Source organism: Ptychodera flava, chromosome 5, assembly GCF_041260155.1.
Source record: "Ptychodera flava strain L36383 chromosome 5, AS_Pfla_20210202, whole genome shotgun sequence".
NCBI lineage: Eukaryota > Metazoa > Hemichordata > Enteropneusta > Ptychoderidae > Ptychodera > Ptychodera flava.
The window spans coordinates 42,108,061-42,122,575 of NC_091932.1; the positions used below are offsets into that span (position 1 = coordinate 42,108,061).

Consider the following 14,515-nt stretch of genomic DNA (forward strand, 5'->3'; position numbering starts at 1 on the left):
GAAGTTGTTTATTTTCATATAATGTAGCGAATATACATTTGATCCGTTGAAAGGAAATTCCAGTCTGCGCGGTTTTTAAAAAGATTGCCACAACAATAGAGGTTTTCTAAAGGCCATTTAGTCGCCAGGATATGCTTTTATTACTCTTACGTATCAAACATGAAAGTTTTCGAATGACTGGCTGGTAAAATGATTTCAGAACTACTGGCAGTCTATAATGTACGCAATTTGACGCAACTTGATCGAAATAAGTTTATTAACCACAATTCCACTTTCTAGCTAATGGAACTGATTGTGTTGATTTGAGTTTAATGAAAATCTTATATTCGGTTACGAAATTACTGCAAATGTTCGACTTCCTTTCCAGTTCAAAAAGCATAAATTGCAAAGACAATTTCGAATTTGTTTCGAGATAATAATTAAAATGAAAAGTTTATCACACATGTTGAATCACAGCTTTGAATGCTGGAACTCTAACAAGAATCAAAACCCCCTACCTAAACAGAATCCAAAGCAGAGTTGCATGTTAGGAATCTAAAAAAAATCAAAATATTTTTTGTGTTTCGCCATCTTCATTCTCGTTACACGTATTTTATTTTCAGATCGGTTTGTATCGTAAAAAACCGCTACACGGGCTTTTACTAGACGAATTAAAAATTCCCTATCTTGCGCATATTGATAATTGGTGTTACGATACATACTTACAAAACCTAACCAAAGTGTAACATGTCTTAAATTTAGTAAGCCAGTTACAGAAAGTGTCTTACTTGCGCACCTCCATTTCACTTCTCAATGTATCGTGACTTAGATGAACAAATACCTTTTTCTTCATGCCAACTCAGTGAAAACCAAATGTTTACAAAAAAAACTTCCCCGGAAATTAGACACTATTAAGAAAACCTTGAAGGCATAAATCATAAGGTGGCGGTAAGATTTCAGGAGTTAAGTTTCCCATTAAAACAAATAGTGATTGATATCGATTTCATTGTATTCTGTTGTTGCAGCCGTTTCAAAATTATTGAAAGGATTGTCGATTTCCTTAGCAACCAATGTAATTATAACTTAGATATTGACCAGACGGTGTACATTCACTCGACAGCGTCTCTTTACTGGGTTAAAAAGATATTACGATAATAACGCTCTCTATGTAACCGTGCAGGGTGAATAAAAACGGTCATGATATGACATTGACGCATTTCAATAGGGCACTAAATTTTGTATTATGGGAATATAGCTTTTTTCCTTGATTGATTGAACTCTTTGCATAACTATTGACAAAAGATGAATTTTCATGGTATTGATTACATAGTTTCGTTTGTATTTTTAGTGTTTACTGCGGTAAACTCTTTGCCACCTTATGAATACGTTGGTTGTTTCATCGATAACCGGGAGAGGGCGCTCGGCTGGCACAAAGACGAATCGAACGATCAAACCATTGAACGATGCATTGATATATGCGATGGCTTTAACGCGCCCTACGCTGGACTTCAGCACAGAGATCAGTGTTTCTGTGGACATGACTTTGATCTTCACGGAAGAGGAGACGAGAGTTCGTGTCGTTTGACATGCAAAGGAAACAGTCAACAGATCTGTGGAGGAAATTGGAGATCAAACGTATTCAGAATTGGTGAGTAAACCTCTTTGTTTAAAAGAGGAAATTCTCAACAACACTATTGGAACTGATTTGGGATAATTGCATAGTGAAGTGAATTAATGTCGGTTTAACTTGCAATGTAAGCTCATCTGTTTTTCTTTTTAAGTTATACACTTATTTTTATGAGTAATTTGTAATATTGCAATTGAGAAATTTGAACAATTTGAAGATCCGATTCTCCGAAATTAGTACCAATCGTGTTCAACCCCAAATACCCCCATGGACATACTTTTTCGCCATCATCTAAAATTATCAAATCAAATTTGTAAAACATTCTGGACGTCTTTGATGGCACTTTGAATTCGCTGAAGGTTATCATCAGATGGACTTTTGACTGACATGTGTACTGGTACCATCAAGTGACAAAGTGTCTACATGAGAAAACGGCCGGTGAATTTTGTTCGCTGTATGCTGGAGGAAAAACGTAGCATCATAATGCCAGGTATTTTGTAGGGATTTGTTCGGGGGGGGGGGAGAGGAGACATATGGTTGGAGAAGACCCTAATCTAGATGTAAATAAGTCTGAAATATTTGCATAGTGCATTCTAAATCATCGTTCTGTGCATAGATATTGCGTACCCGTCCACAGGCATGACATTTTTCACTCTTTTGAAATAAGAATCGACCATGCATTTGATGACTGTACATCTGTACATATACCAAACTATGGTAACCTGAGTTAACCATATTCATCGGAGATTGATGCGTGTAGTGCCCCGTGTGGTCGTCAAATCATCATAGTTCCCTTCTATACCTGTTTGTACCATTTAAGGTAGCACGCGCCTCGGGGACAGATAGATTGACTCTCAAACTTTTACAATTCTTTTCTGACCCACTACTTGTGGGGATTCATTTTTTAACTCTTGGTTTAAGAAAATTTCACCGTCTTAGTTTTTCGGAAATTGAATTTTTTTTCTCCATAGAGTGAACACAGGGTTGGTGGATATTTTGAATTTCACATATCAATAAATCTTTGGAATTAGTTACTCTCGTACAAAAATTTGCATGGTGAGCCCTGATTTTTATTCTTGATTTTCAAAGAGAATGGTTGAAATATCCATTACTTGCGAGGAGCATACTACCTTAAGCCAGAATGCGACTCAGGAACATATATTCGGACTCTCACATTTTACGATACTATTCTAGCCGCTGCTTTTGGTGACATACTTTGAACACTTCAGAGGAGGGAAGTTTTTATGGTTTTCGTTTGTTTTGTAAAAATCACAACTCCAATTTTATGCATGGCGTTAACTCTGGGTATAGCGACCATTAACTTTAAATACGAGTACCGATAGATTTTCGGTAATTTCCTTCGTTAATCTGAAACTTTGATCGGTGACTTCTGATTTTGATCTTGATTATAAAAGATAACGGTTTAAAGAATAGAGGAAAATATCAAAACATTGCTAATATTTCTGTGTCAATATGCCTATTACATAAATGTACATTCCTTAACCAAGCTGTTTATGAAATGATAGCATAGCCGTTTTTCAAAGTCGCTTGATTTAAGATGTTCCGTCATCAACAATTGGGGGGGGGGGGGGGGGGCTGAAACATTTGTAAAATCGATGACATATGCGAAATTGTATCAGTCAAGTGGCGACAGACCTCCATGTTTCTGCTGATTACTAAAACAGAAACATGTTAAATTCAACTAAAATTTCGAAAGCGTACGTGGTTAACACTTTAATTAATCGTGTTTGAGAAATTCAACCCAAAAATGTTTGAAAAAAAAGCTTGAATAGAGAATTTATTGTCTGAAGACAATATTTTATTGAATATGCTGTTCGGAAACATTTTTGTCATTCCGTGAAATTCTCAATTTTAAAATATTTGTTTAAAAAGTCTCTGGGAATGACGTTTTAGTTTTTAATATGAAATAAGCAGATGCTTCATTTGTTTTCACTGCCCTTTTGAACGACGCGACACGATAGCTCAAGTTGCACGTGAAGTCTTTCCGATATAAACGACACAAAACTTGCATAGAATCGTCATGATTTCAGTGAAAAGTTGGCAGAGAAATAGGGTGAAAAATGATGGACATTTTGTAAAGGAACAGTGAATTCATCAATTTGAAACGCTATGAATTAAATGTCAACATAGTATAGAATTGATAAGCTGACTTATGACCACAATTGTACATGTACAGACGGATGCTGATCAAAGAGACAGATAGCGACAAACAGATAGCGACAAATAGACAGTAAATAACAAAAACAGGTACGACACTAACAAACTGTCAAACGAAGACATCACAGAGAATACAACATTTGAAACAGGCGAACTGCGACAAACCGATTAGTATTTTCCTTTATTTAGTGAAGTGGACGAGATTTATAAGAGATCCTGCAGGGCTGAACAATCCAATACGAACCGGGATACCAAGTAACTGGTAAGTACTATATTTCTTTTCGTATGGTCAATTTGTCGTGACTTAACGCTATATGACACTTGGGTGGCGTTATTTACACTACTGTCTAACACTCGGCCACATCTCCGCAATGGTAATCAATACTTGTCTGTGGTGCCTGTAATGTTCAGTATATATTACAAAATAGCCTCTAAAGTTAATGTTGAATTATAATTACAAGTTATCATTATGCAAGTTTTTTCAGTCTTTCCGCACACTGTTTTATTGTCAGTCAAGCCCAGCAGGAAGTCTTTATAGAATTTTTTCTCATTATCAGCCAAGTAGTAGTTTCAAGAAGATTTCAAGAAACACAGTAAATCAATATTTCTGACTGAGAATTCGCTATCATTATTGATTCATTGATTTTACCATATTTATTTTAATTGACATTTGGATGCAATTTCATTGTTTTTCCATGCCCAGGACAATTTACACTGAAATGGAAGTTCTGGACTGTGCCATGGAATGTTCAAGGCTGGGGGAATGTTGGTCGTTTTTCCATGACAACACAACCGCGAAATGCTTTACACAGACTTTACCCGAGTTTACTCCACGGCTCTACGTCAAGGCCAATACTTTCTGCTCCGATTGCTGATGGGACGGTTAAAAAGCAACAGCAGTCTATAGGTAGACCCAATTACCACGTGATCCAAAGGAACCAACTGAAAACTCACCTGCGATGATCGGGATGTGAAGCATAGTCCTAAACCAATGGTGTCCATCGGTAATCGTGGCAGTCACGCTGGTTGTCAAGCAGGTGACCATACAAAAACAACCGTGTTGCGGGACTGTATAACGCTACTGACGCTTACGGGTAAATGAAGCTGACTCACCTCTGTGACCATATATGGATGCCAGTATATGCAAATTTACGGTGACGGAGGACCTTTCATTAAAAGAGCGGTTTTTATCAGCTTTTTCACAAAACAAATTAATGAACTTGGCACATTTTAAAAAGAAGAATAATAGATTAACACCATGTACATCGTTAATGTCAACATGCACTGATACGAGAAACTGGGATTGATCGTGGATTGAGGAATGCCATTTGAAAGCCCCCACTCAATTATCATATTTATCTAATATAAATATTATCTAATTGATAAAATATTCAATGGAAAACAAAAGAATGACAAACTGTTAATGAGCTATTGACACATTTGCTAATGCGAGAACCTGGAATTGAGAAGGGCGCCTTTAAGCTTTTTTTACTATCCCTATATTTATGAAGAAGATTGTCCGTAGATAACCTCTAGAACACATTCAATAGTATATGCGTAGCGCTCTCCGTGTTGACATCAAGACAATATTTCAAGAGTAAAGTGTTAGTTCTGACAAACCATACAAACACATCTGGGATATCATTGCCATGATGCGAAATTGGACTCATGAAAGCAGGTTGGGGAGTGGTTGAAGGGCAATGCCTCGTTTTTTTGATGTTCGTTCATTTACTTAATATATTTCATCGATCGTGGACAATTTATGAATTCTCTCCACAAGTGCGTGAATCTAATAGACGAGCTTTGGGTCAGTCCCATAAGAGTGTGTGGTAATTTCTATTGAATAGAGTCCATCACTGTACTTTAACAATCCTTAAAATGACATGATACAAAAGACAGAAACATTCCAATGTACATTAATGCATTTTACTTAAATTTGCCTTTATTATTTGATGTTAAACCAATACAGAACAGCATTGAGACAGCAAGCAGATATTGCCGCATCGAAGAAAATACTCTTAGTCGATACAATAATCGTTTAATACGGCCTTCATTGTCACTGTGATAAGTGTTTCCTGGAGTAACGGTGCCTTATCACCATGACTACGATAAAGACTGTTGTCAGAATGATGAAGTAGATGAATAGGTAGCCAAAGTATTGCCAAGCACCTGAAAAAAAGTGATTGTGTAAGACTGTTGGCTAAATCGCCAACTTGTGACGTCATAATTTGTAAGATCAGTGATCACAATAAGCCCCTTTATTGCATGCTTCGAATATCGAACGCCGCGCGCTCCACTAGGATTCAACGTGACCTTTGGTGGTGGGGTGGGGTGGCGCATAGTCAATATTGACTGAAACGAACCAGAACTATTTTCAAGTTTACAACGTTTGGAGTTAGCAATGTTCAAACTACATGTTTTACGCAGGAAATCTGATCTTCAAAAAAGTTCACCTAAAAATATTTGATAAACCGCATAACAGTGATTTAAATATATCAATGCGCCATTCGATGATGAATACAGGTCTATTTTTAACGGATTTTGTTCTTAAAATGATTAAAGCATTTAATTACCATTTGCCAATAAACATAAACATTTGGAGTGAAAACTATATGTAAGACAGGTATGTAATAAAAACAGTTAATATAGCCAAAACAAGGGACTATGGTTAGCTACCCTAAGGCACAAAATCCCTTGTTTGGACGATAAGATGACTGTTTCATCCTAGCCTTTATCCTGTAAATGTTTGGGTGTTCAAGATGTCACAGTTTTCAGACAGAACGCTATAGAGCAATATCAAACGCGTTGCTATTTATAATTATCAGCGACTGCATAAGACACGCTCAGTCCAAAGGATATGTATTTCTATGCAAAGCTGTCATCCGTTTGTTTCGCAAAGAATGAGTACGGAGAATTACAAGTGTAAAAATTCTGGTCAACAATATAAAGGAAATGTTGATGTCCTGTATATTTTTGGAGAAGAAAAAGTCCTGCTATATAATTTCCATGTTTTGACGCCATCGTTGTTATAATTGTGTCGCTTTGAACATGGTGGTTATTAGATAAATTTTGCTGCGTTTGCCAAGAAAAACTTTTTACAGGCATTTTATTCGATAATGATCGCAGCAATCTACAAGCTGAACGATTTTATTGAAAGGTGTATAAGACCGTAGGAAATTACCTTTATTCACCAATGGCTTCGTTACTGTATGGAAGAAAAAGAAACGTGGGAGGTCAGTGTACATTTCATTATGCCGTTTCATCCAAAAACGAAAACGGCAAAGTTTTGGTGAATTTGTGGAACGCATTGCTGTATGACAAGTGTTTTCGTAAACTCGCTCATGTGAATATTTTCATGAACAAAATGAAGTAGAAATACTTGGAAGAACATTTTAAAGGTAAAATCAGGTGGTAATCACTTAAAATACTTACAATACTTAAAGTGTTGTGCAGATACCCGCTTTGAGTGGGATTTAGTTATTATCAGTAAATGTGAGAAACTACAAATGTATCTAAAGAACAATGGAATATTGGCAAGTTACCTTTAAGCCTGAAGTCCGCCACTTTTCTGCCCTTAATCCAACAAGTGTACGATCCTGAATCAAATCTCACGAGATCTCGTATATGCAACACGTTCATGACGTCAATTTTCATCCTACTCTGTCCTCTGTGCAATTCTGAAGATTTCAACGTTTTGGTTCCATTCATCCACGTGATCGGAGTTGTCATAGAACCCCTGTCATTGGAAGATTATTTATTTCTATGAAGATAATGCACTCCAATATTTGTTTCACACACAAACTTAAAACAAAGTAACTAAATTTCATTCACATATATCCACTCTTTACTGCATCACAAGTGCGTACATGCGTAAATTAGTTAGGTTGTCATGAGTGAAACACTTACCCAGGGCACTGAAGCCGCACGCTCTCACCAAAAACTCGTCGGACAATTTTCGTTTGGAGTTTACCTAGAGGCACTGAAAAGGGAAAGTTTTATTGGAAGCTGAAATAGTGTAGGATAAAGATGTTCAAATACGACTCCAGTGTATAAAGGGTGAAGGCCAAGAAAGTTTATTGTAGGATCTGTCTTTATGTAGAAGAAGAGTTTTGAGTATGAGTGTTAAATCTGACTTAAAAATTATCAATTACATTAAAGGTATACTGTCACCTGTTCCAAAATTGCCACAGTTACCATGGAAAGAGAAAATCTAACCAATCACAGATTTTAAGCGGGTCGCCGCTTTTTACAAACAGCGCCGTCACATGGGCATTTTGATACCACGGAACGCCCTCTTTGGCCATATATGGGCATATTTAGATTACAGGTGACTGTATACCTTTAAGGAAGAATGCGCATCGAGGACAGATATTTGGACCTTCAAATTTTTACAATACGTTTTTGAGTCTACTGCTCGGGATGGGGGGGGGGGGGGCTTATTTTGAAATTCATGGATGAAATATAGTTTTCACCGGCTTATTTGTGTGAATATCGAAAAGATTCCCGTATATTAACACAGGAATGGTGGCCATTTTGAATTTCAGGTGAAGGTAAGTATTTAGTAATTTCTCTATAGTTAATTTTGCACGGTGATCCCTCATTTTTACTCTTTATTCCGAAAAGGAATGGTTTAAAGTTTCCTTCTGGAAGGTTCGATATCGTGGCGCGTAATACCATAACTAACTCACTTTCCAATGAAACATTCCTTCAAATACAACTGCACATCTCGTGAATGCACAGTCGTCTAGATTTCTTTCCCACTTTTAGCGCCGACTGCAATAGTGAGTGCGCAGCCAGCGGCAGAAACGGGGCAGGGAACCGGACTGGAACGTACAGGGGCTTCTCAGTTTCTACAGATATGCCTCTGCTGGTTCCTCCCTTGTGCTCAAATACAAATATCGAAATATTCCAGATGTCTTGCGGATATAACATGTGAAAGTTGTAAAGCTTTTATACAGTCCGTTGTTATCAACGGTGAATGTTATAGAAATAACGGGCGACGCGCTGACCATTAACTTTTATTTGTGGGCAAGGGCGAGAGGAAAGCCAAAAATTAACGGGCGAGGCTTGCCGAGCCCGTTAATTTGGCTTTCCTCGAGCCCGCGCCCACAAATAAACGTTAATGGTCAGAGCGGAGTCTGTTATTTCCATTATATTATCAGCGAACCCGAGAAATCCGTCAAAATTTGCGAAAATTTCCGGAGCGAACGACAACTGGGCCCCAGAAACTGAGCAATACGCGACGCACTGTCACGCGCGCTGTAAAAATTGGCAAATCCGGAGATGTTTTCAGAAAAAAGTATCTCAACATGACCTACAAGTGCTTCATTTTATTTTGTGATTGATGGTGATTTACGTTTGAGCTGTAAAGTTACGATACTTTGAGTTGTTAATCTTATTATTCATATTCACGGGCATGTAAACGAACCATTACTGTGTATTTGTGGTCAGTCACGTGGTTCAGCTCGACCAATCAAAATGCGACAGGCAGGGCATGGTAATATAATTGTCTTTAAAGGGCTGTGTACAGTGACTGCAAACTGGGCGTTATGATCGGTCGGTCATTCACCGTACCATAAGCGATGTGTATACCCAAGTGTAAAATATTTGAAAAGTGCATAAATGTATATTTGACTTACCTGTGTGATCAATACTTGACTCCATTTTTGGTAGGCTGGTTCCGTCATCTGAAATCGTAAATGTTGGTGATAGTTAGATTAAGGGCCGATACAAAGCTATGCTGTATTCTTTAATTTACAGTATATCAACCAGTCATACAGATGGAAATTTTGATAAATTATCATACTGTCATGCAACAAGTGTCATATTTGGTTGTTGCTATCACAACATACAACCTTGCTCCCTTATCGTCTGGTATAAATGCCATAACGCGGTCGTTGAAGCATCATACACTCGATGACTGGCAAGGCAGGGCATTCCCGACCGGATGTTCCATGAGGAAATTGCAGGCACTAGGCTTGGAATGCATCATGGAATAAAACGAATGCATAAAGTCTAACAGGCAACGTATTCTGCAGTGAACACTAGCGTCTGAGAGATGAGAGGCTATGAGCTCGCACGTGGCTACTAGCATTTTCTTTTTCTTGTGTGTAATTGTAGATTGTCTGGTTATGCACGCGTACATGTCTTGGAAAACAAGATAAATCTAAGCAATTATAAAAACTAAGTTTATAATCAAATTTTAAATGTTCACAAATTGAAATCTGATTCGTTACTATCATCATGTACTTAACCTGTATTATCGCAAGGTTCATGGCAAATGTCGATCATCTTTTCATCCTTGCGGTGCACGAAAATTTTTCGGTGACGATCGGAAAGTTTCGTAGAGGAACAGGGTAGACCATACGCATACTGATCGAGTAACACCTCGGCAAAGCAGTAACCTATGACAAAAATCGAATCGGTGAATAATCATTTGTTAAAAAATTGACAAAAAAAAAAGAAAAACGAATTTAAACAAATACAAACTGATTCCTTTATTTGATCTACCCAATTTTGAACTGATAAACACAACCTTTCCAATTCATTCATAAAAAGTGCGTACATTTACATAATTTTAGCATTTTTCAGAGTCACAGTGAGCAACGAAAGGTCCACAATTTGACATGTCAAAAGGCATGGTACAGGTGTGCGTGTCCGTTGACTTTTCATAATCTGAAAATAAGACTTTGGAAACTGCCGGTAGATTAATTTTGTCCGCTCTATTCTGGGATATAGTATGTACACCACAACGCTAGGTATTTGTCACTGGTTGTGGTCAATGTTTTCATGAGGATAGAAAGCTTGTTGAAGAAGACCTAATCAAGGTGTTAAATATTTACATGATGGAATATATACAAATAAAATTTTCACCACTCAAATTTCCTGTATCCCGCAGGACAAAACATACCAACTACGCTTAGCATCCATTTGATTTGATAAAGATTGTAGATATTTTTTTATTTATTCATTTATTTATTTATTTTTATTGATATTTGGCAGCAGAGGTACTATACAGTAATTTCCATCGGGGCCCATTCAGAAAACAAAATTTGAATAACTACAGATCACAGAAATACGTACACGAAGAGAAAAACTACAGGGAATACTCTGATATAATCTTTCAAGATCTGATTTCAAGATTCTGATATAATCTTTCAAGTTACATTTGAAGGTATAAAGACCTAGTACTGTGATATCTATATGAAAGGCATTCCACTCTTTAGACCCTCGGAAGTGTAACCTACGTTGACCAGCTTTTGAAATACATCGTGGAACATAACAGACCTGTCGATACGCAGATCGTGTGTTATGATCATGAACATTGCAGTTGTAGAGTAAATAAGCTGAATAAATTTTTGGACAAATTCAATTCATACATTTAAAAAGTAAAATTGCCATTTAAACATTAATGAACTGATCAATTGCTTGAATGACATGTGACAAGGTGGCCTGGTGGAAGGAAGAGTATTGTACTTGTCCTATGATTACAACAGAGTGAACTATAAATGAAAGAACAAATTCACCTGTTTTCACACATCATTTTTTTGTTTAGAAATCGATTTTCTGTTGTTTACCAACAACAGCTCCATAAAAAACATAATGCTGCTGTATGTGATAAACACGCGTTATGTTTTAATCACGGACTATCTTGTGCACATTGGAATATATGACGTGGAGTTCCCCGCTTACCCATTCGAACTCTTTCTCCTTCCTCGCCACACTTGCTACAATCACTCCATTCGCTCCATTTGGTGTATAAACGCACGCCCTCTTTAGTTTCATCGGTGAGAGGCGTTTCCGGTTCTGTGAGAAACACTTCATGGACATCACTCTCTTCTTTGACTTCCACATTGTACATTCCTAGGATTCTTCAACAGAAATTGGAAAACTTGTTTTACTGCCAATGTATTTTGAACAGAAATTAAACATAAGTCTACCATTCGAGCATTCTTGAACACTCCACGAATTCTAGTTAGGATTTTTGATCAAACTTTTGGATCACTCAAGTATCCAGAGGCACCGATGAAATAAAAATTCAAAACAAGATGCATTGTTACTCGTCTGGTTTAAAAATTCTACGCGGCGGACACTCATCTCACTTAAAAAAGAAACAAAAGTGTCGGGCTATTGAAACAAGATATTTCGTCGGCTGTTGTTATTTGTTTGCTTTACATTTTTACCTCATAGAATGCGTACTATCTACTTGTCGTCTGCCTGTGCCAATGATTTGTATCACAAATATCACACTCACTTTCCATCTTTGATGGCTCTGCATCGATATATCCCGGCATCCTCTGGTGAAGACCTCCTAATTTGCATAGACATGGTTTCTGTCAAGACAACGCGATTGTCTTCTTCGTCGTCATGGAAATCAAATGCTATTTCCACTTCACGTGATCCGACATCGTCAACGATTTCCTTGAACCAGTGTACATGCTCACTTGACCTAGAACTTCAAGGAAAAGATGATTAGAGTGTTAAACTGAGGAAAGGTCAAATTCTGAAACGTACCAGATGACGGCCTATATGTACTGATAACGTCCACAAGTCTGTTCTTCAACACACGCTTGTATTCTCGCAATTGATGTTCATGTCTTGTAACTGAACACTTGGACTACACAGACTTAGTCTGAAAATAGCGCAAGCAGGCAACAAAACCACATTTACTAATGTAGGTTTACGTAAATGGTGGTCAGATGCAAAAATGTTATCCGACCTCCATTCTTGAAAGTTAATCATATTTGTTACATTTTCTTTATTCAAAAGAACAGCATTACATTATGAATGATGAGATAGACCGACGGGTAATTTTGGAATGAATTTCCAGTACAAGCATATCGTATGATAACACTTACCAAGGGTCACATGGCATATTTATGTGTTGTGTTTGATGGGTTACCAACGCCATGATAAGATTCTCCTTTATGCAGTACGCCGCCGTGTTCCTCTTTACGCTGTCATGTTCATCTGCGCTGTTGCCAAGTAACCGACGGATCAGAACTCCGCCTGAAATAGGCTGATCCGTTTCAACAGGTGCAGATGAGACAGCTCTTGGCTCACTCAAACGAGTCTCGGGGCTTTCTATGTCAGGAAACAGATCAACAGACTCTTCACCGTTGGCTACCATTTTTTTGAAGTCACCAAGTAAATTATCCACTGTTTCATCTTCTCCGATGACGTCAGCCAGATTAAACATTGCTTCCATGGCAACATTTTCTGAGGGACTGTCTGAAAATTTCACTTCCTTGTCGCCCGGTATTATCTTGGCAACCAGTGATGACGTCACGTTCCGGTAGCTGTCGTCCATCAGAGCATCCTCACCACCTTTTGATGTTGAAGTTGCTTTGCTTTCGTTTGCAGATTTTTGTCTTCCTCCAGAAAGCTTCTCACTTTCCTCGGTGCCACTCCTTCACCTTGCTTGGAACAATTGATATTTTTTCCGTCGTCATCGACACAAATATGGACTGTATACTTGACATGATATTCTTTTCGTTTGTCCAAGAATTCCTGTGGTACTGCGATAAGACCGCTATCACTGTGATTCAGCGTTTCGTCTCCGTATTCTACAAACAAATCACTTTTCATCGGAACCTTTCTTTTTCCCTTTTCATTTTCATCGAGTAGCTGACTTCCAAAGGCTTCTGGTCCTACCCCCAAGCGTGATGTCGATTCTGTAGGTTTCTTGTTACTTTTCTCCAAAGACACTGAATTCGAGTAGTCATCGCCATCCGATTCTAATTTTACCGTGGTGTCGTTAGCTTTCCCGGTTTCGCTCAAACTCATTTCATCATCATCATCATCATCATCATCTTCGTCTTCTAAAGGTATACTGCTATTCGACTCATCGACTGTAAGTTTTTCGTTGTTTGTCCGACCAGATTCCTTCAAAATTACATCTTTACTGTTTGTCGAATTCATCTTCACTGATTGGGACATGCTATCATTGTCGGGTTCTTCAACACTTCGGATTGCTAATCTATGAGGTATAACGTTGTTGTTTCCGCCGCCTAGGTAGAGAGTATCGTCTCCGAGTATAGCTCCTAATAGACGAGACACAAGTTTTCCTTCTGCAAACGCAGACGACAGGCGTTTGCCTAGTGTATCAAGGTTCGAAACGTCTGATTGGTTCATTCTCATGTTCGCGATGTGAAACTCGACATGATTGGATGTGTCGCTGCCATCACTATCGACATCGATGGTGATGTTATCGACGTATCTATCGACCAAGTTTGACATATCATCAGAGAATTCTTCGACATCATGGAACCGAAAGTTCCCGAAGAAACCCGATAGAGCATTTCGCAATGCCGATAGTTTGTAGTCGGTGACCTCCCTTAAAATTTGCTTCTTTAATTTAGAATTCCGATGTGAACTCCCTTTTGCTGTAAAATAAGACACTATGAATTATTTTCTCAAAACTAAATAACCTATTTGACAACAAATATTTCAATACGATCGATTATATTTGACCGAGAATTTCACCTTCAATTGTGCCGAATGGAAATGCAGCTTTTTATGAAGAACTAGTTTCGCATACAAATCAAAATCAAACAACAAAGTGCTTTAAATTTCTAAACAGTAGACTAAATACTGGAAGGATAATGACAAGGAGCAAAACAATCCATGGGCAGGATATTGAATGGGAAATAGAAAGTTGGGGAAATAGGAAGAGGAGTAGAAGTAAATAACGAATAGATATCAATGGAAAGATCACTGCCTAGCAATAGT

The 14,515-nt window shown here is 37.8% G+C and overlaps 1 protein-coding gene and 1 long non-coding RNA gene across 2 annotated transcripts; one reads left to right on the forward strand and one right to left on the reverse strand.

Annotated features, from left to right (window-relative positions):
* Positions 1 to 1,355: 1,355 nt before the first annotated feature.
* Positions 1,356 to 4,659, forward strand: LOC139132626 (uncharacterized). The gene is made up of 3 exons (XR_011552380.1): positions 1,356 to 1,627; positions 3,974 to 4,046; positions 4,488 to 4,659. It is a non-coding gene; the product is annotated as an uncharacterized lncRNA (long non-coding RNA).
* Positions 4,660 to 5,731: 1,072 nt separating this feature from the next.
* Positions 5,732 to 14,023, reverse strand: LOC139133741 (uncharacterized). Its single transcript, XM_070700508.1, has 10 exons — positions 13,260 to 14,023; positions 12,643 to 13,194; positions 12,039 to 12,239; positions 11,477 to 11,655; positions 10,039 to 10,188; positions 9,424 to 9,471; positions 7,691 to 7,763; positions 7,327 to 7,520; positions 6,966 to 6,989; positions 5,732 to 5,953 (listed from the first exon to the last, which is right to left on the reverse strand). The coding sequence occupies exons 1-10, from the start codon at positions 14,021 to 14,023 to the stop codon at positions 5,841 to 5,843; spliced, it is 2,298 nt and encodes a 765-aa protein (XP_070556609.1). The 3' UTR covers positions 5,732 to 5,840.
* Positions 14,024 to 14,515: the final 492 nt, after the last annotated feature.